General features: G+C 40.2%; 1 protein-coding gene across 18 annotated transcripts in view; it reads right to left on the bottom strand.

Annotated features, from left to right (window-relative positions):
- The window catches only part of LOC121455309 (sarcolemma associated protein), a 134,022-nt gene extending 109,273 nt beyond the window's left edge, over window positions 1-24,749 (bottom strand). For all 18 annotated transcript variants that reach the window (XM_041662969.1, XM_041662968.1, XM_041662978.1 and 15 more), the window contains exons 1-2: window positions 24,658-24,749; window positions 23,182-24,438 (exon numbers count right to left, since the gene is read on the bottom strand). In XM_041662969.1, coding sequence (XP_041518903.1) covers window positions 23,182-23,379 — 198 coding nt within the window. In that variant the 5' untranslated portion in view covers window positions 23,380-24,438; window positions 24,658-24,749. The remainder of the gene's footprint in view (window positions 1-23,181; window positions 24,439-24,657) is intronic.
- Window positions 24,750-25,015: the final 266 nt, after the last annotated feature.

The following is a 25,015-nucleotide window of genomic DNA, read 5'->3' as shown; positions in this document are numbered from 1 at the left end:
AATAAGAAAAGTTATCTTGGATGTTGTGGAATAACCCTCTTGTACACTGTAAAGATTTGTCACTCAAATTGGTTTAATTGCCTGATTGGCCAGAAGCCAAGCAGAAAGTATAGGCGAGGCAACCAAACTAAGGAGATTGGAAGGAGTTATCAATCTGATGCAGAAGGAGCAGGAGATGAACATGCCATGCTAATAAAGGTACCACCCTGTGGCAGAGTGTAAATAAAGAATGTGGGATAACTTAAAATGTAAGAGCTAGCTAGTAATAAGCCTGAACTACCAGTCAAGAATTTATTAATTATAAATCCTCTGAGTGGCAATTTGGGAAGCAGCTGCTAGGTATCTGGTACAGGCAGCCACGACAGGAAACAGCCGATTACACTTGGACTCCCTAATTCCAAAATACAAAGTTGGTGTCACTATCATACCTTTCTAGCAATAGGTATTGTACTGATTAAATATAACAACCAATTTGTATTTTACTACATGTGTATTTTCCCCTTTTGCATTGCTAATGACAGGATACAGAGCTTTACAATAGGCGAGGCACATGCTTATCACTGAGCTATATACAACCGCAGACCTCTACTTTTTTCTATGTTTGATTGCATGCTTGCTTGCTCACTTATTTTAGGTTTTTGAGACAGGGTCTTAATTGTGCAACCAAGGCTGGCTCCACTCAATAGCCTTAAGGGTTATCCTTAATCTCTCAATGCTAAGATTAGAGTCATGCTGCCCTGTCTGGCTTAAACATGTATCTTGAATGAACCATCACCTACTTTCTTCCTTAGATGACATATCACTGAGGTGGGCTTTGAGAGTTTACAACTGTGTCCCATTTCTAGTTTGCTCTCTGCTCTCTGCATGTGGCTAGAAAAATGACCTCTCCCTGTCCTGACCCCACTGCCTGCAATCATATGGCACCAATCACGGGCTCTCAGCCTGGAACCATAAGTCAAAATAAACTTTTTTCCTCAAGCTGCCTTAGTCATGGTAACAGAAAGTAACTAATACAGTCAGCAAAAACAAAACAAACAAAAATTCCTCACGTTTCTTGGTAATGTAGAAATAATGACCCCTGCAGCAGGCTATCACTTCAGATACACCGCACAAAGAAGGAGAAACTTCTAAAGACATTAAGAAAAAAACATGTATTGAAATATGATTTCTAGGGCTGTAGAGATGGCTCAGTGGTTAAGAGTCCTGTTGGCTCTTCCAGAGGACCTGAGTTCAATTCCTAGCACCATACAGTAGCTCGCAACCATCTATAATAGAATATGATGCCCTCTTCTGGCATGCAAGCATATGAGCAGGCAGTGCACTCATACCCAAAAAATGTATACATAAATAAATAATTTTTAAAAAAAGATACAATTTCTACTCTTCTACCTATAGAAAGCAAATATATGTCTATCTTCATTATATAACTGCAATAATAAATTTTGCTACCAGAATCACCTAATTTCAGATAAAAATTTCCAAAGCAATGCAGTAGCTGAGTCACTAGTGATGAAGAACTTAATTACCTCATATAAAGTGAAAGACGGTGATGTAATATGAGACTTATTTCTGTAGCCCTCAGTCAGGATGATAAAATGAACTTCAACGTGGTTACTAATTCTAGAGTGACTAATAAATATGCTGATTTAGTTCTTTAACAGTTGGATACATTCTTTTCTGGAATTAAATTCAGTAACACCTATGCACTAACTGAGTTAAATGGGAAATAATGCTCTACCAATTTCTAGCTGAGTTTAAAAGGTCATAATGTTAGACTTTTCCTACAATAGGCTAGTGCATTTTCTGTGATATTATCTAACCCCTGAATGCTATGCCCTAAGGTAAAAATCAGTTGAAGAAAAATAGGCACAACTAAAGAAAGGTACACCACAACTTACTGCAGAGCGAATAAAGTAAACAGTGTCTTCAAAATAAAAAGTTAGTTTAAAACTCTAGAAAAATATAGTAAAATTTTAGTGCTGAGTTCCCCAAATTCTCATCAATGAGATAACTTAAGGCCTAAAGAAACTACCAGGGTAAGAATGCAAAATAACAGAGCAAAGTGTGAAGGGATTGGCAAACAACACAATTTCAAACATACCTAAATAGAAAATTAAAGTTTTTAAATAATACACAAATTTAACAACCACCACTTTGGCTAAAAATATTCCTGGCAATGAGTAACTACATAAGGGAGGTTATGTAGTAAAAGATTAATATTTATTGAGTCCTAACTGGGTGCCCAGACCAATATTACTTCCTTTACACATGACTCATTTAATTCTCTTAATCCCTAGGAAATACTACTATTATTCCCACAAGAAAACTAAAGCACAATGAGGCTAAATTCTCACCAAATGCCACACAGGTAATAAGAGGTAAAAATATGAGCTATGAACCTGTGCAGTCATTTCCACGGATACAGCCCTCAGCTTGTCTCAGGACTTCCCACTCTTTCCCACTCTACTACAGTGCCTTCTAAGACACAAGCCCAAAGCCGGAGAGACGGCTCAGCGGTCATGAGCATGTGGTGTTCTTCCAAACCCAGGCCCACACTGCACTTCACTACCTAGTCTTAATGCCTTCTGGCCATATGAGCAGGAGGCATGCATACAGCACACAAACGTGAACGCATACAAAGCAGCCAAACACTTAAAATACATTAAAGTTTTAAATAAATAATTCTACAGATGAGCAAATTGTTTTCCTACAAAAGACAGAGTTATTTCAAAGTCTATAAGACTTCAATAGTAGAACTAGTACTGGGAGTCAGGCTTTTCTCCTCATATGATCCTTTTCAAGAATAATGCTTTTCTCTAAGAGCATCTTTATCTCAGAACTGCAGGCACAGAGACAGGCAGGTCTCTGTGAGTTCGAGGCTCACTGGTCTATATAGAGAGAACCAGCTAGCCAAACCTACAACTTGAATTTTTGTGGTTGATTTTTTTTTTTTTTGAGACAGGGTTTCTCTGTGTAATGGTCCTAGCTGTTCTGGAACTCCCTTTGTAGACTAGGCTAGCCTCTAACTCACAGAGATCCGAGTGCCGGGATTAAAGGCATGCACCACCACCCCATAGCAAAAATTTTCAAGATGCAAAAAAAAAAAAAAAAAAACTTAAAAAACATTAAAATAAAAAACCCAGCATAATAAAATTAAGTTCAGAAGAAAATAAAAACAAATTCTTCAATCTTTCAAGAATAAGTTGCTATCAACAGCATAATATATTTACCTATATTCAGTATACAATAAACATTCTAATTTCTTGCCCTATCTTTTTAAAGAATTAGAGACATACTCATTATAATGACATATTCCATAGGACTTACAGTTCATCTCCATTTTTACAGTTCATTAAATATTTTTGGTGCGGCTGGTGAGATAGCTCAGTGGGTACAAGCACTTGCAACATAGGCCTGATGATTCCATACTTGCACGATGGCACACATTTACCTATACACACATACACATGCATGTATGCACACATGATAATAACAAATTAAAATTAAATACAACTTATAATATAAACTATGTAATATTTCATAACTTTGATAAATCTGCACTTAACAGGTGTACTGAACATATAGAATATTTCTGCAATCAGTCTCTTGGTTAAAACTGCTGTTTCCATCTTATTTTATTTTGTTATATGGTAGAAATATGAAGTACAATCCTCCTTGAATTCTTTGATCCTCCTGCCTCAGCAGCCTAGATTTGTTCCAACACAATTGGTTTGAAGCTGTTACTTAATACATCTGTAAACATTATCTATAATAAGGCTCCTAGGAATGATTATCACTAAATTGACATAAGAACTCACATTCATATGATGGTTACTAAAAACAAACTATTCTAAGCACTTCACGATATTCCAATCTGTATTTGGGTTTTTACATACTGGTGTTGATTTTGTCACCTTGCTTGAATTAAGAAACACCCAGGAGTAGAGTGAGGCACACTTGGACTGCAGGGAGGATTAGCTGACGGGGAAGACTCACTGTGAAGCGGCTAGCACTGTCCCATGAGCTGGAGAATCCAGAATGAACACGGGAAAGGAGGGGAAAGCTAGATGAGTGCTGGCATTCCCTTCTTGATACACCAAGATGTGGTAGTTTGAATACGTATGGCCCCTCATGCTCATGTGTTTGAAAGCTTGGCCCATAGGGAATGACACTATTAGGAGGTGTGGCCTCACTGGAGGACGTGTGTCACTGTGGGGGAGAGCTCTGAGGTCTCATGAACTTAAACTAGGCTCGTGTGGCTCAGTCTCCTTCTGCTGCCTGCAGATCAAGATGTAGAACTCTCAGCTCCTTTTCCAGCACGGTGTCTGCCTGCACACTGCCATGTCCCTCCATGGTAACAATGGACTAAACCTCTGAACTATAAGCCAGCCCCAGTTAATTTTCCTGTATAAGACCCAGCACTCGGGAGGCAGAGGCAGGCGGATCTCTGTGAGTTCGAGACCAGCCTGGTCTACAAGAGCTAGTTCCAGGACAGGCTCCAAAACCACAGAGAGCCGGGCGATGGTGGCGCACGCCTTTAATCCCAGCACTTGGGAGGCAGAGGCAGGTGGATCTCTGTGAGTTCGAGACCAGCCTGGTCTACAGAGCGAGTTCCAGGACAGGCTCCAAAGCCACAGAGAAACCCTGTCTCGAAAAACCAAAAAAAAAAAAAAAAAAAAAAAAAAAAAAAAAAAAAAACACAGAGAAACCCTGTCTCGAAAAATCAAAAAAAAAAAAAAAAGAAGAGTTGTCATGGTCATGGTGTCTCTTCATAGCACTAGAAACCCCAACTAAGACATAGGATATGAAGAATCCCAGCCACATGCTGCTACATGAACTCCACCATGCCTTCCGGGCCACAACAGACCCTACCCTCTCAAACCAGGAGCCACAACGAGTCCTGCCCTCAGATATCTGATCACACTGAGAAGAAAGTTAACTGACAAGTACATCTGTCCCACGGTATGCGATGCATTTCACAGCACAGATATTCCTATGACAGAGGAAGTGAAGGCTCCGAGACAGCAATGACTTGCCCAAGACCACAGAAAGCGACATAGCCATCCACAGCAACTGGGCTCCACAATCCATGCTCTTAGTCACTGTGCTATATTGTTTTAATTTTACACTTTTCAATGACATGATGTTGTCTCGATATTCACTAAAATATACAATGATCCCCTGGGAACCTTTGTTATAGTAAGTATCTGACATGACTCTGATATTTGAAACCACTTGTTTCAAATTACAGTTCATACATGTAATCCCAACACTAAGGAGAAGGAAACAAGAGAATACTGAGTCCAGGCAAACCTGAGACATGTGTACATACCAAGATCCTGTCACAGAGAGAGAGAGAAGAAGAAGAAGAGAGGAAAGGAGAGGAGAGGAGAGGAGAGGAGAGGAGAGGAGAGGAGAGGAGAGGAGAGGGAGAAAAAGATTAAGAGAGACAAAGAGGGAGAAGAGGATGAGGAACAAGGAGAGGGGAGGAAGGAGAAAGAAGGGGATAGAGGAAGGAAAGCAGGCAGTCAGTATGTATATACATATACATACATTCAGGTAATAACAACGAAAAAGAGGCCATTTACTTGAAAGAAAGAAGGAGTATATGGGAGGGTTTGGTGGGAGAAAAAGGAAGGGAGAAATTATTTAATTATATTATAATCTCAAAAATAAAACTCTTGGCTAGATGTTATAATACACACCTTTGATCCCAGCACTCAAGAGGCGCAGGGCAGAGAGATGTCTGTGAGTGTGATGCCAGCCTGGTCTACACAGTGAGACCTTGTCTAAAAAAAAAAACCCTAAATCCTAAAATGGACCTGAATAGGTAGGTATTTGTTCAAAATGCTGATATACAAAGGTGGATATGGTGGTACCCACCCAAATGCTAAAGGATAAAGCAGGAGGATTATGAGGTAGAAGCCAGCCTGGGCAGGACCCTGTACAACAAAATGAAAACAAAATGTACCAAAAAAAAAAAACCCAACAAGGATATGAAAAAATGATCAACATTATTACTTACTAGAGAACTGCAAATCAAAATCTGAGCTATCACCTCATACTCTCCTGACAGCTGCAGTTTAAAAAGACTTTGGTCAGGAGATATCTCATACACTGATAAAGTGTAAAGTGGTACCCACTTTGAAAGACATTGGCCGTTTCCCAAAATGCTATACATAGTGTTGTGAACTATTACTTTAACTATGTAAAGAATCTCACTTTCTTTCTCCCTTGTTCTCTTCTTCCTTCTCTCCTCCCAATCCTAGATTCCTCCTCCTACTTATTCTCTCTGCCCGCTAGCCCCGCCTACTACAGGTATCCCTCTATTGCCCAGCTCTTGGCTGTTCCAATCAGGCGCCTTACACAGGCAAGGTGAAACAGCAACACATCTTTACATAATTACACAAGCACAGAATAAACAAATGTAACAGCCAAAAGCTAGGCATACAGAACTAAAAGTGGTAGTCGTTGTGCACCTTTATAATACACTAAGCACTATAGTGCACACTCTAGAAAGTTAAAATAAACTAAAAATATAGTTAAGAATACACAAAGGCATAAACTTTAAAATAAAACACTCAGAAGTAGTTAAAACTGTATCATATGACTTTTGAGAAAAAACTGTGGATATTAAAAATCAAGAGATAAAAATGAAAACTTTATGGTAACTCTAGACCTTAGGGACAAAGATGAACATGTCCAAACTGTCTGTCTGTCTCTCTCTCTCTCTGTCTCTCTCTCTCTGTCTCTGTCTCTGTCTCTCTCTCTCTCTCTCTCTCTCTCTCTCTCACACACACACACACACACACACACACTTAAGAACCAAGAAGGGACAGTTACAGTTATGCACAGAAAAAGTTTGAACAATTCAATTAAAAATGAGTACAGGGTGGGGGTAGGGTTTGGGAATGTAGTACAATGGTGTGCCTTTGACCCTGACAACTCTCCTCTCTGCCCCCCAACACCAAACCCAAACTAAACCAAATCACTAAATAATCTGTATGAAAGGTTCTCAATTGACTTTTTTTTTTTTTTTTTTTTGGTTTTTCGAGACAGGGTTTCTCTGTAGCATTGTTGACCGTCCCGGAACTAGCTCTTGTAGACCAGGCTGGCCTCGAACTCCCAGAGATCCGCCTGCCTCTGCCTCCCGAGTGCTGGGATTAAAGGCGTGCGCCACCACCGCCCGGCAATAAATTTAATTTTTAATATACGACAGCTCAAATCCAGAATCAAAAGATGCTAAGCAAATACTCTTACACTGACAGACATTTGTGGCACGTGGCTATTTATATTGTCAGTATATTAAAAAGAAATAAATCCACACAATTCTAAAGAATTAACTTTTTAAATGATATGAAGAATTATAAAATATCCATTCAGAATTCACAACAGCCAGGCCGGGTATGTAATCAGCAATAGAACACCTGCCTATTCAATACAGGACACCTCCATTGTAGTCAATTTAAGGAATATACAATATAGAAAACAAAAAATATGGTTTAAGAAAAACAGAACAGATAAAACAATTACCAAAGAAATCTAAGGAAGAAATGGGAAACCTAACTACAACAACCCTGACTGATTCAGCTAATTTACTGAATCTTCACAGTGAAGAAAATGGCACTGGTTTTTACTTTGAAGCACTAACTCATACGAAAAGTATAAGGAAATCAATAAAAGCAAAACACATGTAAATCACTAAGAATGCTGGTTTTCAATATTCAATCAACACAATTCTTACAAATTTTTGCTCTTTAATCCAAAATGCTCTGTTGCTAGAGTAAGAATACTTGCTATCTTTTTAACTAAGATGCCTGCAGGCAATGCAGTTAAAATAGGAGCTCAAGTTGCAAAACTACTTTTGAACACAGCAAAAATATAAGACACAAAAACAGACTTTGTATTTATCATGCCAGAATACTTTCATAAACATTATTTGAATCTAGTATATAAAACAAAATTTGAAATCATTAGATGATGTCATGGTATTAATCAATTTCAACTTTAAAGTTCTGTAAAGGATATAAATTGAGAGAGCTCTACTACACAATGAAATTAGAATCTTCTGAGGATGTAATCTGAACAATTTAAATGCTATGCCAAAAGGCTTAAGGAAAGTTTGGAGTTTCCTGGTAATAATAGAGGTTCATGTAACAGGGTTTTTGAAAATTATATTGAAAACACTGAAATAAACTTCAAAAAGCTGTTGTAATTCAGGAAATTATTCAATCCTTAACTTTTCTCAAACTGTTTTTCAAGACTTAGAAACCCAGTTTCGTGTAGCAGCAGAGTTACCATTTCCAAAGGAAGTGACAGTGCAGATTCTGGGTGCTGACATCCACAGTTGTGCAAAGAGTACTGGAGCTCGACAGAACGACAGCTCGGCAAGTCAGACTAGAAGCTGGGCGTGGAAACGCACACCTGCCAGCCCAACCCCCGGGAAAGCTGAATGAGGATATCAGGAGCTCACGACTAGGCTGAGGTTTTTATTATTGCCAATGTAAACTAACAAGCACCCCAAGCAGTTCCCGAAAGCCTCTCACTGCCATACTTTGCACATGGTAGGCCTGAACTGTATCTAGTTTTATGCACACAGATTTTCAGAGTCTCCACAGATTTTTTTTTTCCCCAATGGTAATACAAAGGTAAGTTCCAAGTTTTCAAAATTCGGGACATTTTAAAAAAATGATGAGAGTATCACCTATAGCTACTGACTTTCTAGTTCATGCTGTACACAAAGCTCAACATTCTAATGTATTTCTGACATCTGTGGCTCACAACCCATAAACACCAAATGTATTTACCTCAAGATCCCAACTGACATGTAAGCCTAGGAAGGCATACCTTTTCTCAAGCATATTTCTTCTCATGCGTATGGACAATCAACATAGCAACAATTAATTAATTAATGAAAATAGCAACAATTAAAACCAAGAACAAGTTATCAACAAGTACAATACACAAGGCTTTCAGAACAAAATGCTTAATTATACTCTATACCCCCTCAATCAAGCAAGCATTTTCAGAGTGATAGCATTCGCTAACTCAGTGAGCTTCTAAATCTACGACTGAACAGCCCTCAGCCACTGAGAAGACAGCTCTGATAGAGCATAGATATGGATTAAACCCTCAGACCCATAAGGATTGGTCTCCATGCACTATTTCTAAGTAAGACTTTGGAAAAGTGATATAGGATTGTGAGGGCTTTGAACTAATCAAAAGATTAATCCGTTGAAAGATTTTATTGGAAGATGGTGGAAAGTGTGCCTAACAGAAGTGGGTTACCAGAGGTCTGCTTTTAAGGGATATATCTTGTCCGCAGCCTCTTCCTCTGATGTATTTCTGTTGCCTAGTCGACATGAGGTGAGCAGAGCAGCTTTTCTTACTTACCATGTCATGCTACCATGATGTTGTTCCTAAAAACAATGGAGCCAACAGACCAAGAAAACACACTCATAAATACCATAGAGCAAGGCACCTGCAATGGCTCAGCTGGTAAAATGCTTTCCTTACATGCACAAAGCCCTGGGTTTGATCTCCAGAACCGGATAAACCAAGTGTATTGGCACATGCCTGTAAAGCCAGTCAGTGCTCAGGAGGTGGAGGCAGAGCAAGAGCTCAAAGTTATCTTCGGCTACACAGCAAGCCTAAAGCCAGCCTGGGCTACAGGGGACTCTCCTACTATCAACAACAAATAGACGTCAGAACATAAAAGGATAATATATATATAACATCATAATATCTCACCTATGTGATTTTTCTATTGTGTAGTCTATTAGTGGTATGGTTTGGATGCTGACTATCTCACACGCCCAGGTATTAAAGATGTGGTTAAATGGATGGCACTATTGAGAAGTAAAGGAACGTCTATACTGTAGGACATATTAGGAGGCACACAGACCCCTGCAGAAATGCACCTAGGGAATGGTGTGTGACACCAATCACCTCTTTTTCTTCCCTGACCATGGATAAATCACTGTGTTCATCTACACACTTCATACACAAAAAACAACAGCAACAAAAACAAAGAACTAAACAAATACTAGGAAACTGAACAGTACTTTTTGAATGAACAGAAGGTCATTGCAGGAATCAAGGAGGAAATTTTAAAATTCTTAGAATTAAATGAAAGTAATAGCACAATTTACCAGAACCTCTAAGATACAGCTAGAGAAATTCTAGTAAGAAAGTTTACATATAAAGGCTCCTATTAAAAATTCAGAGACAGCTCAAAAAATCTAACCACACACATTTATCTAAACTAATAGATCAAATTATAAAAGTAGAGATGAAAACAGAGATGTTACAAGTGCCAATGAAATTCAAGAATTATTAGATAATATTTTGAAAGCTATATTCCAAGAAATTGGAAAATCTAGAAGAAATGAGCAAATTCCTAAATATATGTAACCTACAAATTAAATAAAACCATAAACTTAAACAGACCCATGACAAATGAGATTGAAGCAATAATAATTTTAAAAAGTCACACACACACACACACACACACACACACACACCAAGAATAAAACAAAACAATATAAAACAGTGAAAGATGTACTACTGACTTCTACCATGCTTTTAAGAAAGAAACAACACCAATGCTCACCAAACGGTTCCACAAAACAGAAAGCAATATTACAAGTCTCATTCTAAGAAGCCAAGATCATACCGATACCAAATAAAGGAGAATGCAACCCCTATGGAAAACTACAGACCAACTGCCCTGATTGACCCAGAAGCAAAACTCTCAATAAAATACTTGCAAACCAAATCCAAGAACACATTAAAAAGGCCATACATCATAACCAAATTGGTTTAATCCCGTTGATGCAAGTTTTGCGTAGTATATGCAAATTAATATATTACAGCATATAAATACACTTGAGGACAGAACTCAAATGATCATTTGGCAAAATTAACATCCCTAAACATACTAGAAACAAAAAGAGTGTATCTTGTCCATAATGAAGGGGATTTAGATAGAGAGATAGATACATAGCCTATATCCAACATTATACTAAATGAAAAAAAAAACCACAAAAATCAAAAACGCTTCCTCTGAAATTTAAAACTAGTCAAGAGTATTCCAAGTCTCCCTGTAGTCTAAGTTAAGAAAGAGGTATAAAGGATAGACACAGCAAAGGCAGAAGTCAAATTATCCCTATTTACAGATGGCAAATACTTAAAAGACCCTGAAGACTCCACCAGAAAACTGTTAAGTCTGATACTTAAATATCAAAATACAAAATTAAGACCAAAATCAGCAGCTTTCCTATATCCAGCAATAAATTTGCCAAGAAAGAATTTTTTTAGATCCTAATCACAATAGCTTCAAAATAAATATACACATAAGTAAATGCCTAGTAATAAATATTACCAAGATATTAAAGACTTCTACAACGGGCACTTTAAGACTGAAGAAACTAGAGGGTAGAGAGATGGCCCAGTGGTTAAGATCACTGGTTGCTCTTCCAGAGGGTCTAGGTTCAATTCCCAGTATCAACATGGTATCTCACAATTGTCTGTAACTCTGGCTCCAGAGGACTGACTCTCACACAGACATATGTGTATAAACGCCAATGCACATAAAATTAAAAAGTCAATCAATTAAAACAACAACAAGCCGGGTGGTGGTGGTGCATGCCTTTAATCCCAGCACTTGGGAGGCAGAGGCAGGCGGATCTCTGTGAGTTCGAGACCAGCCTGGTCTACAAGAGCTAGTTCCAGGACAGTCTCCAAAACCACAGAGAAACCCTGTCTCAAAAAACCAAAAAAAAACCAAAAAAAAAACCAAAAAAAAAACCACAACAACAACAACAAAAAAGACTGAAAAAACTGAAGACACAAGCTAAAGGAAAGGCCCATCCTCTATATTCATAATTTAACAGTATTGTGAAAATAGATGTATTACTGAAATGTGACTACAGAACACAATCTCCTTTAAAATTCCAAGAGTGATCTACATAAATATAGAAAATCCATACGGAAGACCTCACACAGCTGAAAGAACCCTCAGTATAAAAGTGATCCTGGGAGTATTATAACACCTACACTTGAATCGTACTATAAAGACGGAGCCAGAAAAGTGGCAAACACAAAGGACAGCATGGCGCTGGCATGGGGACAGACATGCAGGCCAGTGAAGATACAGAAATAAACTCACACTGCAACAGTTTCCTAAGTTTTCACATAGACGCCAAGACATACATGGGAAAAACTGACAGGCGGGTCCACAAACGGTAATGAAAAAATAGCATGTCCACGCACAGAAAACCGAAAGTAAATCCGTATTTTTCACCCTATACAAAAATCAAAAGTGGACCAAAGGCCCAAACATGAGCCCTGAAGTGTGAAAGCTGCCGGGGAAAGAGAGGAGAGAGAACTATGAGGTGGAGGCCCAGAGAGCCTGGAAAGTGCTGCGGTAGCCAGGGAAGCAGCCCAACTGCTGACAGACGAGATGGCATGAAGGAAAGAGCGGATCAACACAGCAGTCTACAGGACAGACGACAACTCTTTGCCACACCTAAGTTTATAATTCCTCCAGTAAAAACAACAAGCCAATAAGGAACCGAACAGACAATTCTCAAAAGAAGCACAAATGGTCAATAATACTTTTTAGGGTGTTCAATACCTTAGCCATGATAAAAAAATGAAAATTATAACTGATTTTCTGGTAGGTTGTCTGGATTCTAATCTTTGAATTTTGTTTGCTTTTTCTGAGGGAAATAATATATACTTGATACTAATTAAAAGACTTATTACTTTACCACATTCATAAATTTAGAAGAATTTACTAAATTTAGCAAACTCTACAACAGATAGATACTCAAGGAAAAAAAACTCTCAACAATGAAAATCATATTTATAAATTGAGCATGGTAGAACCTGCCCAGCACTTGGGAGGTAGAGGCAGGAGGATCAAGAATTCAAAGTCATCCTAGCTACATAATGAGCTAGACCAGCTTAGACTACATGAGACTCTGTCTGAGAAAAAAAAAAAGAAGAAGAAAAAAGCACACTTACAGAAAATCGGAGTATAAGATTTTACTGTATAAGCATACCAACTAAACCAAAAGGGAAAAAACAAGCTGAGGACCTACTAAGTGTTTTTACATGAAGTGTTTTACATGAAGAATTTTCATTCAGTCCTAGGACGTGAGCGCTACGATTAGCCTGCATCTCGTTTTCATTTGCTTGTTCACTTTACTTGGGTCAGCAGTCTGGGAACTGAACACTCTCCACCCTAGACTCCTGAACAGGTGAGGAGAACTCAAGCACAGCTACACCGCAGGGTGCACAGCTGCAAAGCCCCACAGCTACTATCCCCAACAAGTGCACCCTGGGCTAGGTGCTCACCTGCCCCAAAGACAGACAGCAGCTCTCATTCCCATCCCCATATCAGTAAAGTCTGCAAGACATCTCCCACAATTTATTACTCTCTTTCAGGCCTTTCCGTCTTAAATGCTTCCTGTTCCCTAAGGCTAGAATCCACTGCTCTTTTCATCCTGCCTGCAAAGCCCTACCCGCTCTTTAAACAGCGACTTAAAAACTGCATTCTCTGTGAAGCTTTCTTCATTCCTCCCACATTTTCTGCCCCCATTTCTGGAGGAAGCAATACATGACTTTCTCAGCTCCCTGGAAACAATGATTCACAGATACGTCTACTGGTGTTTGGCATTCTAATTCTTTTTTATAAAAGTTTCTACTGGGCTCTGCACTACACCTGCAAGCATTAGACACTGAGATACTAGTTGGTCTGGAATAAATAATGGTCCCAAACTAAGTTCAACAGTAATTTAAACTAAACCTTTGCTCTTCTCAAAAACAATAGTGTCTTACCTGCTCTGTATTCCTGCAATCATCACAAAATCCCTGGGTTATCAAAATTTTTATACACTTCCCAGATTCAAATTAGGCTTTTAAACTGTCTTTACCATTTCTCAGTTCTCACATTAAAAGTCTAGCACTGCTGTGCTAAGATTTTGTTTGTGCTCTAACTACAAAGCTCGCCTGAGGATCAGAGTGTGGAGCGAGCCACTAGTCAGCCATAGAGGCCGGGCAGTGGTGGCGCACACCTTTAATCCCAGCACTGGGGGACAGAGGCAGTCGGCTCTCTGGGAGTTCACGGCCACGCTGGGCTACACAAAACTGAATCTTTCTAAAAGAGAAACAGAGTTCACACCTTTGAGCCCAGCACTAGGGAAGAGGAGACAGGAGTGATATGGCGGGGTGGGGAGAATACTATAAGGTGAGGAGAAGGAGCACAGAGCATTCAGCCTGCATGGGGACAGGATCTTGTCCACCTGGACCTGAGGATTCCTAGAAGAAAAAGGTCTCTGTAGTGGTTGGCTCCTTACTCCTCTGATCTTTCAGCATTTACCCAGATATCTGACTCCAGGTTATTATTAAGACCAATTAAAAATTACACAAAACACAGCAACTTCTCAATAGTATCAGAATTGGTGTCAGTAGCAAATATTTTAAAATTAGAAACAGCTTCGCCATCCACTAACTTATTAAAACAAAAGTCCAATAGTGATTAAGACATTCACACTAAAGGAACAGAAAGAAAATTCAAATACACTGCAATTGAAAGCTGGGAATGGTGGCTCAAGCCTGTAATCATAGCACTTGGGAGAGAAAACAAGATTGCAAGTTTGAGACCAATGTAGACATTACAAGACATGGTCTTAAAACATAACGGACACAGCAGCATGCACCTGTAATCCACTACTGCGGAGGTAAAGACAGGAGGTTCCTTGACGCTCACAGGCCATCCAGTGAAACCTAACTGGGGAGCTGCAGGCCAATGAGAGACCCTGTCTCAGGGGAAGTGGATGATATCCTGATAATGACAGCCAAGGTTCTCCAGCCTTCATAAACACACACACACACACACACACCTACACACACACACACACATGCACACGCACACACACACTTATTTAAGAAAGAAAGAAATTAAGAAAAATGTTTGCTAATTTATACATCTAAGTGGATATATGCAATAAAAAATTATACACCAAACTAATACTACCTCAAACATAAAAGATGACAGATATGAAGGATGAATTTCTTTTAATCCATATGCTTCTCTATTACTTAAACTTTTATGAGCACATATTACTATTATTTAAATAACTAAAAATATGGAAAGACTTGAGCATCTATATTGAAAAGTCTTGTCCAGCTGGATCAGGTAGAACAAGTGGTTGGTAACACATGCAAATAAAACTACAAGCATGAAAGTATTATGAAAATCTAATGCACAAAGTTTCTTCAGGTTTAAACTTAAAATCTACCACAAAGTATATATTTTAGGTCAAAGAACACAATCAATACTAATCACTGAAACCGTACATGTTTCCAAGTGCCAATGCTTCCTTTTTAACTTTTATGTACTAAAGTGTGTGTGTGTGTGTATGTGTCTCCAAGTGAGTGAATTCGCTGTAGACTGTACCAAGGCCCTATGTTCTTTATCTGAACTAATACTTAACACTGTCCAACTCCATGTTGACTAGAATTGCCGTAACTTGCACTCTTCCTGTCTTGAGCCTCTGGAGTGTTGGGATTACAGGCAGTCACTACACCCTCTCTCTAAAGTATAAAAATGTACATGGTGAAAATGGAGAGGAAGGGGACCAGTGGAGGTAGGGAACAGAGGAGATGGATATGAGCAAAGTACAGTGATATACACGTATGAAAAATGTCATTATGAAATCCATTATTTTGTATGCAAAAATTTGTCAAAAATAATTTTTAATTTTTTCCCAAGACTGTTACATTCATTTGCACATGTACCTAAACTCCAATATAAGAAAAAAACATTAGAAGTAGTAGAGATAAGATTAGAAAAACATTAGCTGACTCAGAGAAATGGTTACTGAATTCCTTCGGTTGTTGAGAATCTGTAATGGACAAGCTTTTGGTTATAAGCCACAAAACAAAAGCTTAAATTACCTTTTAAAATAGCAAAAGACATACTAGGAGTGGTGGTGCGCACACACACCTTTAGTCCCAGCACTGGAGGCAGAGGCAGAGGCAGGCAGATCTACTGAGTTTGAGGCCAGCCTGGTCTACAAAGGCAGCCAGAACTTCATAGTGAGACCCTGTCTCAAAACAAAACAAAACAAAAAAAAACGAAACAGGCAAAGCTATATAGTGAGACCCTGTCTTGAAAAAAAAATTAAATTAAAAAAAGATGCAAAAGACAGTAAGACAATTTTATTTCAACTGTTAACTATTATGTCCATAGAAGATAGTTCAAAGAAAATGTTTAGCATTTTGGCTTTTATTCCATGGGTTAAAAAAAAAAAAATCTAGATTCTACTTCAAACTCCCTTTATTACTACTACTTGTGCTAAAATAGTTAGCTCTAAACATTAAAACTCTAGGTTTAAAAGAAGCAGCTGTAGCAATTTTCCTTGCTCCTAAACATGTACACAGAAAAACTGAATATTTAAAACATACTTCTCCAAGATAGTATAATATTCTCTAAGAATGGATATAAATAAGCTTATTAGTTCAAAACTAATATCACCAATCACAAGTTTATATAAAAGCCCAAAATACTTAGCAAAATATCTTGCATATTACAAGTTCTCGGAGTACATGTTGGTAATTAAGTCCATAACTTCAAATTGAATACTAGCGTGAATGACCTTCTGCCCTCCAACCCTCCAAGGGTTTGTGAACTGCAGACCGCTGCATTGTTCACATTTCACTCACTCCAACATCTCTGCAGTGCCTACCCCTTGTTCTCAAGGGCTCACATCTGGCAGGACAATAGAGCATTTGCATTACACTTATTTTGTTGTCTGTGTCCCATAATGAAGTTATAGTCAAAGTTCTATGGGAGTAGAGAGAAAGCAGCCTTCCATTCTTCAGAGAGAATCAGGGAAAGTTTCTCCCTGGAACTAAGCCTCAGGCATAAAAGGGAAAGGTCATTTTGGAAGATAAAAAGGCAGAAAAGGCATTTGTTTTAAAAAGGAGCAGTGAGCAATGTCATATTTACTGGTAAGCCAAGTTTGAGATGACCGGAAAAGAAACAAAAATAAAGATGGGGGGATGAAAAACAAATTTTAATACTAAAAATTAACAGAGCAAGGATCGAGATTTTTTTTGAGCAGGAGTATGGAGTATTTGTTTTCCCCTAACACCAGAGAAACACATGAATCCCAGAGAGTAAAGTTTTTAGAATAAATGCTACCCTTTCCCTCTCCCCATCCACACTTTTTTCCTTTGGAAATGCTGAGAATGGTACACAGGGTCTCGTGAGTGTTCGGTATGCATTCTACTACGGGGCTGTACATCAACCAGCCACATTTGTCTTGATTCAAGTATAAAGTAATTGCCATTAACAGCCAATCTCTTTGCCGGACATTGGTGGCACATTCCTTTAATCCCAGCACTCAGGAAGCAGAGGCACACAGATCTCTGTGAGTTCAAGGCCAGCCCATTCTACAGTATGAGCTCCAGGACAGTCAGGGCTATACAGAGAAACCCTGTCTCAAAAACCCAAAATACAGAAACAAAAACCAAAGGACAAAACAGAACCAACCTCATGTCAAATTGGGCAGCGCAAAGCACTCTAAGCACCAGGGAGACTAAGGCTAGACTGGGTGAGATAAGTTCTGGCTAGCCTGAGCTACATTACTAGACCTTGTCTCCAAAGCCTCCAATCCCCCAAAAAGAACCAATCTCACAATCTCTCTACTTAAATGATGAACATTCTACTCCCTGCTTACCAGAGAACGAGTCTTAAATGTAAATACCATTTAAGAAAATGGAATAGGAACCTAAGAAGGTAAAGAACAGATATGAAGCCAAGCACGGTAGAGCACACCTTTATTCCCAGCATTCACTAGGCAGAGGTAGGTGGATCTCTTTCAACACCAGCCTGGTCTATATAATGAGTTCCATGACAGCCAGAACTAAAGCTCACTATGTTTAGTGAGACCCTGTGTCAAAAAAAGAAAATAATGAATTTCAGGAGTATCTGCCAATAACTAGATGGGAGGGGATGATCAAGTATATAAACTATTCAAGTTACTGTGTATCATGTGTGTGCACTGACTACAGAAACCAGAAGAGGGTGTTGGATCCCCTGGGTGTGGAATTAAAGACAGTTGTGTAAACCACCACGTGTTTACACCTTGGCCCTCTAAAAGAGCAACCAGTGCTCTTAATCATCTCGCCAGGCCTTACGATGTGTTTTAAAAACTAGATAAATTAGCTTAAATATTTCACTGACTTTTAACTATCAAAAAAAGCATCATGAAAGGAAATACAAATTCATGTACCGTAAATATAACTTGTCAGATAAACAACTTTGTCACACGAACTAGCACTTGTCAGAAAACTTCCTACTTCTATTAATGAAAAATATCACAGAATTCCATTAAAACAAACATCCAAACAAAATAAAAAAGAAAAGCAATGAATACATAATCTGACACTCTCTCAAAGGTTCAATCCAGGATCTTGGCAGTCATGTTTAGATATGTCAAGGAAAGAAGCAACTGGCTGTCTTCCTTTGCACTGACTTCCGTGTGCTGTCCCTGGAACACATAATCTCATTCATGCCTCTGTGCCTTTACTTAAGCAATTCCTCCCACCTCGCTTCCTTGATTCACTCTTACCTACACATGGCCTTTTTTAAAGTCCTTCAGTCTAGTTGAATTTGCATTTCATCTGTGAACTGTTATCTATGAAACTGTCCCTAAATCTTCAGTTGTTAACAAAAAAATTCTATTAGACAAGCTAACCTAATACACCACTCTGTCTGTTTGCTCATGGCCGTTTAATCGTTTTCATTTCTACTACCAACCTGGAGCTTGTACTTAACAAAATCACATCATGATTAAGATGTCACAGTCTTGGGATGGCAGTTTATGGGGTGGCTTCTGTAGACAGCAAGACAAGAATCAAAATACCTGTGCTCAAATCATGGCTCTACCATTTATTTGCAATATGAATTCAGGGGTGTTAACCTATTATCCCAATGCCTCATTTTCAACATATTCATGAAAGAAAAATAAACACCTAGCACAAAGTTGAAGATGAAGTTAGTTTAACGTGTAGAGCGGAGGTTGGTTCTCAAGCTTTCTAATGCTATGACTCTAATACAGTTCCTCATGATATGATGATCCCAACCATAAAATTATTTCATTGCTACTTCATGACTGTAATTTTGCTACTATTATGAATTGTAATGCAAACATCTGATATACGGGATATCTGATATGTGATCCCTAAGAGGTCATGACCCATAGGTTGAGAATCACGGATGCAAAGCATTTAGAAGAACGAGATATGACACATAAGTTAAGCTATAATTTCTTTGCTCCAGGTCCTTTCTGTACACAATACTGTATCACTTTTCTTAAATAGTGATTTTGACTGTTAGGTGATCCCTATCTAAAACGCTCTGTGGCCTTTTTTTTTTTTTTTTTAAATATACAAGTCTTGCTATGTAGCCCTGGCAAGCCCAGAACTAACAAATAAGGCCATCCAAATATGTCCACTCATAATCCCTTCTGTATAACTACCATGTGAATACATTTACTTGCTTAGTGACATTTTTTGAGTCAACTGAAGAACTATCTATTATCTGCTATAAAATTTGAAGAGTTTATAGAGTCCACAAAGGAATAAAAGATACAAAAAATGCAGGCAAGACAGCTGTTAACATCCCTAAGATGAATTGTTAAGCCTAGTAAACACCACACGTCGGGAAAACTGTAACTCACTCTTCTTGAATTTAACATTAAAAAGCATTACTTATGTATCCTTAGTAATACCCACACTCAAGCCCACCCACATCTGTATCTTTCTTTTGCTTGATAAACTCCAAGTTTACTTCAAAAGCAAACCTTGAAATTCCCATTTGCCTGCACTTGGCCAGTTTTTCTAAACTGCACATCTATGAGTTGAATGACCAAAGCTTTCAAATAACCAGGCATGGTAGCGCACACTTGTAAGCCTAACACTAAGGAGGCTGAAGGAAGAGCACTGCCTTGAGTAGTCTTACATAGAGTGATGTCTATGCATAGATCATGTCTCAACATTACAGAGCACATGCTTCAAGCATTTATTACTTTTTCCAGCTTTAACTAGGCCTCCCATAATGGCAACTGCAGAACAGGTCACCAACAAAGTCAACCAAAGGGCATATTACTCCAGTTTCCTACCTCCACGGCAAAAGGCCTATTGGGACAAAGTTATCAACTTCACTACCTTCTGCTTTTAAAATTATTTCTATATCTGCAATTGTATTAGACAATTTCTAGACTTGGGATGCAGCTCAATTGGTAGAGTATTTCTTAGCTTGTACAATGTCCTAGGTTCAATCCTTAACATCTATAAACTGGATGTAGTGGCAAAAGCCTGAATTACCAGCACTTCGGGTATGTATTGAGTTTGGAGTGAGTTCAGCATACAAAAGACCCTGCCTAAAAATGAAAAGAAACTTCTTGTTACCTTGTTAGACTCCACAGCACAGCAGTGGTTCACAAAGCACTGTTTGGGGGTCACTCTTGCCTTCAAACACCCTCCCTACTAAATACTGAGGCTTTAATCAAAGAAAAGCATGGTGTACTAAGTGATTTGCATATTGACCTCAATCCCTAAAACAGTAAAGGAGCAGTGGGCAGGGCTCAGTGGTACAACAGGTGTTTCATGCACACAAGGGCAAACATTTCTTTCCTATGACAAAAATAAAACTTTAAGTAGGCGATACTATCCATAGATAAGAAAACTAAGGCTTGGAGGTGCTTAAAAACAAACTTTCCTGAAATGATATCTAGGACTGGATTCTTGTATTTTTACATACCATAATTTTCAAGGAACATATATTAGGCATGGGGTGGGGGGGGGGTTGCCATGATAAAACCACAGAAGTCCTACACAATAAATAGTGGTCAAACTGGTTTGGCTTTCTTTCTATCTCCCAGTTTCCGGCAAAGAATACATGCTCAATAAAAACCTGTCTGTCTAAGGCAATACTTTAAAATTAATTACTAAAATAATTTGTTCACAAGGAAAGACCTAACAGCTTGTTTAAACTAAATTAGGTGGTTATAAAGATCAATAATTATAGGGAGAGGGAAATGGGAGGCAGTGGCGGGGAAGAGACAGAAATCTTCAATAAATAAATAAATTTAAAAAAAAGATCAATAATTACACAAAATATACCCTCAAGTCCTAGGTGTCATTTTAGCCAATAACACAAAAAGGGGAAAAATGAAGATGGGAAAAATAAACCAAGGCTACCCTTCAAAGAATTCTCCCCACCCCTCTCTCCACCTTGATTTTCTGAGACAGGGTTTCACTATATACCCCAGCTAGCGTCCTTAAACTCACTAAGCTGCCCAGGAGGATGACATGCTTGTGCCACTGGGCCAGGCACTGTTTGTCAAACAAGAACTGCAGTTGCAAAGCAGGCACTGTACGCAGATCTGCTGCAGGTTAGGCCAGACCTGTTTCCCAAGGACATAAACAGGAAAAATGTAAGTCGGTTATATTAAGACACTAGTTGTCAACTAATGTTGGAATTCAAAAAGAACCCTGTACTCATTTACAAAGAATCACAGGCCATCTATGAAAGAATGCACCCAAATCTTAGCTTTCAGGGGTTATAAAAAAAAAAAGAGTTGGTTTTATCTCCTGTAACTCAGAAAAAGTTAGTAACTTCTCGGTTCTCATCCCACACACAGAAAAAGTTGTAAGCATTATGCAAGTACACAGCACTTGGGGATCTTTTCCTTCTTCCAAAAAAAAAAAAAAAGTTTATTTTGTAATTCCTTAATTCAGTAGCTACACATGTATTACTTTCTTCTCTGGAGGCTCAAGTTTCTTTCATTTCAAAACACCACTCTTGAAGATAAATTCTCCTCTTAAAAAAAGAGAAAGACTAATCATGTCACTCAGAAAGAGGGGGCAAAAAGTCAGAAGACAAAACTGGAGACAGCTCTGTCAGTCTTATGTAACTTACTTTAAGTTGGAATTAATTCAGTAGTTCAACCAAAACCTCGGGTTTAGGCCCAAAAATGAACTCTTTAAAATATTCTCCATACATACATTTTTAAAAAAAAAACTAAAAGGGTCTTATTTTTTTTTAAATACATGCAACTAGCAAGGTACAGTGCCAAGATAAACAAGCTAAACTGGATTAAAAATTAAAAGCAAGGCCAGTCATAGTGAGTGACTTTTAATCCCAGTCCTTGGGAGGCAGAGGCAGGCAAATCTTCTAAGCTTGAGGACAGCCTAGTCTATAGAACAAGTTCTAGGCCAGCTGGTCACTGTCAAAACAAAACAAAACAAAAAAAAAGGAAGGAAGAAAAGAACAAAAGAAGAGATGGAGGAGGAAAGAAGCCCAGGAATTCTTATTATAAGTAGTATATAATTGATACTATTGGATATAATTTAAGAAAAATAAGCTAGTTTATTAATACTAATTTTTGCATATCATCTTGTAGCTAAACATTATCTACCAAAGAAATTAAAAAGTAACTGTCAAAAGCAATAGTTTCTGTTCATCCAACTTGTAAACACAACTCTGAAAATGTAGCAATTAATCCAACCTAGTTTAATTGCCTTTAATTTTTACAAATTATTTCATCAGGTGCAAATAAGTATCAAACCTCACAAAAACATATCAAACCTTACAAAATCATTAACTTTACACAGCAATTATCCTACCAGGCGGGCCCTGAATGGGATTCAACTACCAGCTACGTATTAACTACATTTCACCACGGAGACACTTGAGCCCCGTGTAATCGTGGCCGCAGATTCCGGCATCGCTTTGGGAACTGCTGTTTGCTTAATCAAGCACTGAACTGCAGGTTCACCTTTCTAAAAGGACCGAAAGCGAGAGGTCAAGTTTCACTATCTGCTTTTCCTAAACGAATTAGGGTTTGGGATTTCAGTGGGAATGACCAAGTTATCAAGAAGCCATCGCCCTACAGAGACATTTAATAACAATACCTTCTCTGTCTTTCATTCAACCACTTCGATTTAAATTTCCACTATAATTCAGACACACAAAAAGCTGATTCCACGGCCTCAAGGAAAAGTGTCCTCTGGGAACAAACCCTGAGATCCTGCATACCTTACACCTCTCAAAGGGGCAAGGGGAAAGAAAAGACTGTAAAAACATGGTAGTGACATTACCTTGCTCGTCTTGTGATCAAACCAGACGAGAGCATGGTTCCTTGACAGCACTTTGCAATCAAAGGTGGCATTATTTTGCGCTGGTCGACAGCGTGCCACCGAGCGGCCAATCTTGATGGGCTCGTCCAGGTAGACATGACGCTCCTGAAACGGGTGCGAGTTCGGGCGGCAAGTGAAGATGGCCAAGGCTGACGGCATCGAGGACAGGCTGGGGGGTGTCTCTACCAGGGACAATGAGGAGCTCCTCCAGGTTCGGAACGCTCTTCACAAGCCTATACCCCTATCCCCCCAAAATTTTTAAATTAAAACAAACTGCGCATTGTCTAAGCATAACCAGTGAACATCAACAACTCTTCAAATGGGCAGGAAGACAAGCCAGCGCAAGCCCCATCACCTCCTCTAAAACACTGAGGCTCCTTGACCAAAAAAAGTCCCCTGCCAGCCGCTTTCAGTCCATCTTCCCTAGGAAGAAAAGGCTCAAACATTGGGCAGCTTCGGCCAAGAAAACTCCTGGAAGACAGTTTGGGGACGGGAGGTATCCAGGCAGACGAGTCACACACCAATTCTTGGGTGTTCTTTGATATCCCGGCCGCTTCTCCCCTACTGTAGCGGAAACGGTGCAGCACTGCAGCATGAAGAGGGTCTGGCTGAGTGCAGCCAGGAAGGTCCTTCGGGGCCCCAGGGAGAGGAGCCGAGGATCTCCGGGCGGCCACCGCCGGTCCTCGGGGATGAGAAGGGGCGCGGGGGTCCACGAGAAGGGCTAGAGGACCAGCGGACAGGAGCGCATGGCCCCTGCTGCGCCGAGGCCGCCCGGGAGTGGCAGGGGTCCCCGGGCCAGCGTGAGCCGAGCCCGCGATCCCAGGCTGGAGGCGGCCCGGGCGGCTGCTGAGTCGCGAGTCCCGGGCACCTGGCGGGTGTCCCCGCGACCAGGGCGGGGACCTGGCTCTGCAGGCCGGTGCGGACAGAGCGAGGCGCTACCCCAGGGAGGGCTTGGGAACCCGGGCCGGCGCGAAGTTGGTTCCGGAGCTCGGGGCTCTGCCGCTCAGCACATGGACCACCTCCCGTCAGGATCGTCCACGCGAGGGTCGCATCTCAGGGACTGGCAGCTCCCGGAGGACGGCGGGGTGGGGGAGGGAGGCTGGCCCGGAGGTGCAGGGAGAGGCCTGGAGGCCGGGGCTGGGTCCGCCGGAGCCTTCTCCACTCGCGGCCAGCGCGGCCAGCTCAGGCGGTGGCGGACGAAGCAGGAAACTTTCCGACCTAGTGGGGGAAACACCAAAACAAACGGCAGTCAGGACCCGGTGCCCGCTCGCCGCAGCCCGTAACCCCTTCACCAGCCCCCGCCAGCCCCAGCCGCCGGCTACGACCTCGGGCGACCTCGACTCAGCCAGGCTGGGCGATCAGAAGCCAGGACCGCACGGCGCTCCTGCCTCTGTGGCCGACACCGCCACCTCCACCTCCGCCACCGCCTCAGCTTACCTTGCCAGCGCAGGCCGCCATAGTGACTCTGACTGAAACCTACCGGGTGCACCGCCACGGGAACGCGCACCCTTTACAAGGGCCCTCCTCCGCCGTCTCCCGTGCCGTAGTCCGGACGTGTCATGTGAGTGACGCTGCGGGAGCCATGTTTGTCACTGGCAGAGAAGTGGGCAAACTTGTTCTTAACGTGCCTCCGGCGCCATCTTTGTTAAGGGACGGAGGCTTCAACCCTCCAGACAGCCTGAGCGACCATTTTGGTAAAGGGCAAGAGAAACTTTGAGGGGTTGAATGTTTCAAGAACACACAGCGGTAACTTCCTGGTTCAACTTATGAGTAAAAAAGTCCCAACTTTTATTAA

The sequence above is a fragment of the Microtus oregoni genome, unplaced genomic scaffold, assembly GCF_018167655.1.
Source record: "Microtus oregoni isolate MIOR12 unplaced genomic scaffold, Mior012 000013F_ref0000133, whole genome shotgun sequence".
NCBI classification, from domain to species: Eukaryota; Metazoa; Chordata; class Mammalia; order Rodentia; family Cricetidae; genus Microtus; species Microtus oregoni.
The sequence above is the reverse complement of the archived record's forward strand: the minus strand, read 5'-3'. Positions and strand labels throughout refer to the sequence as shown.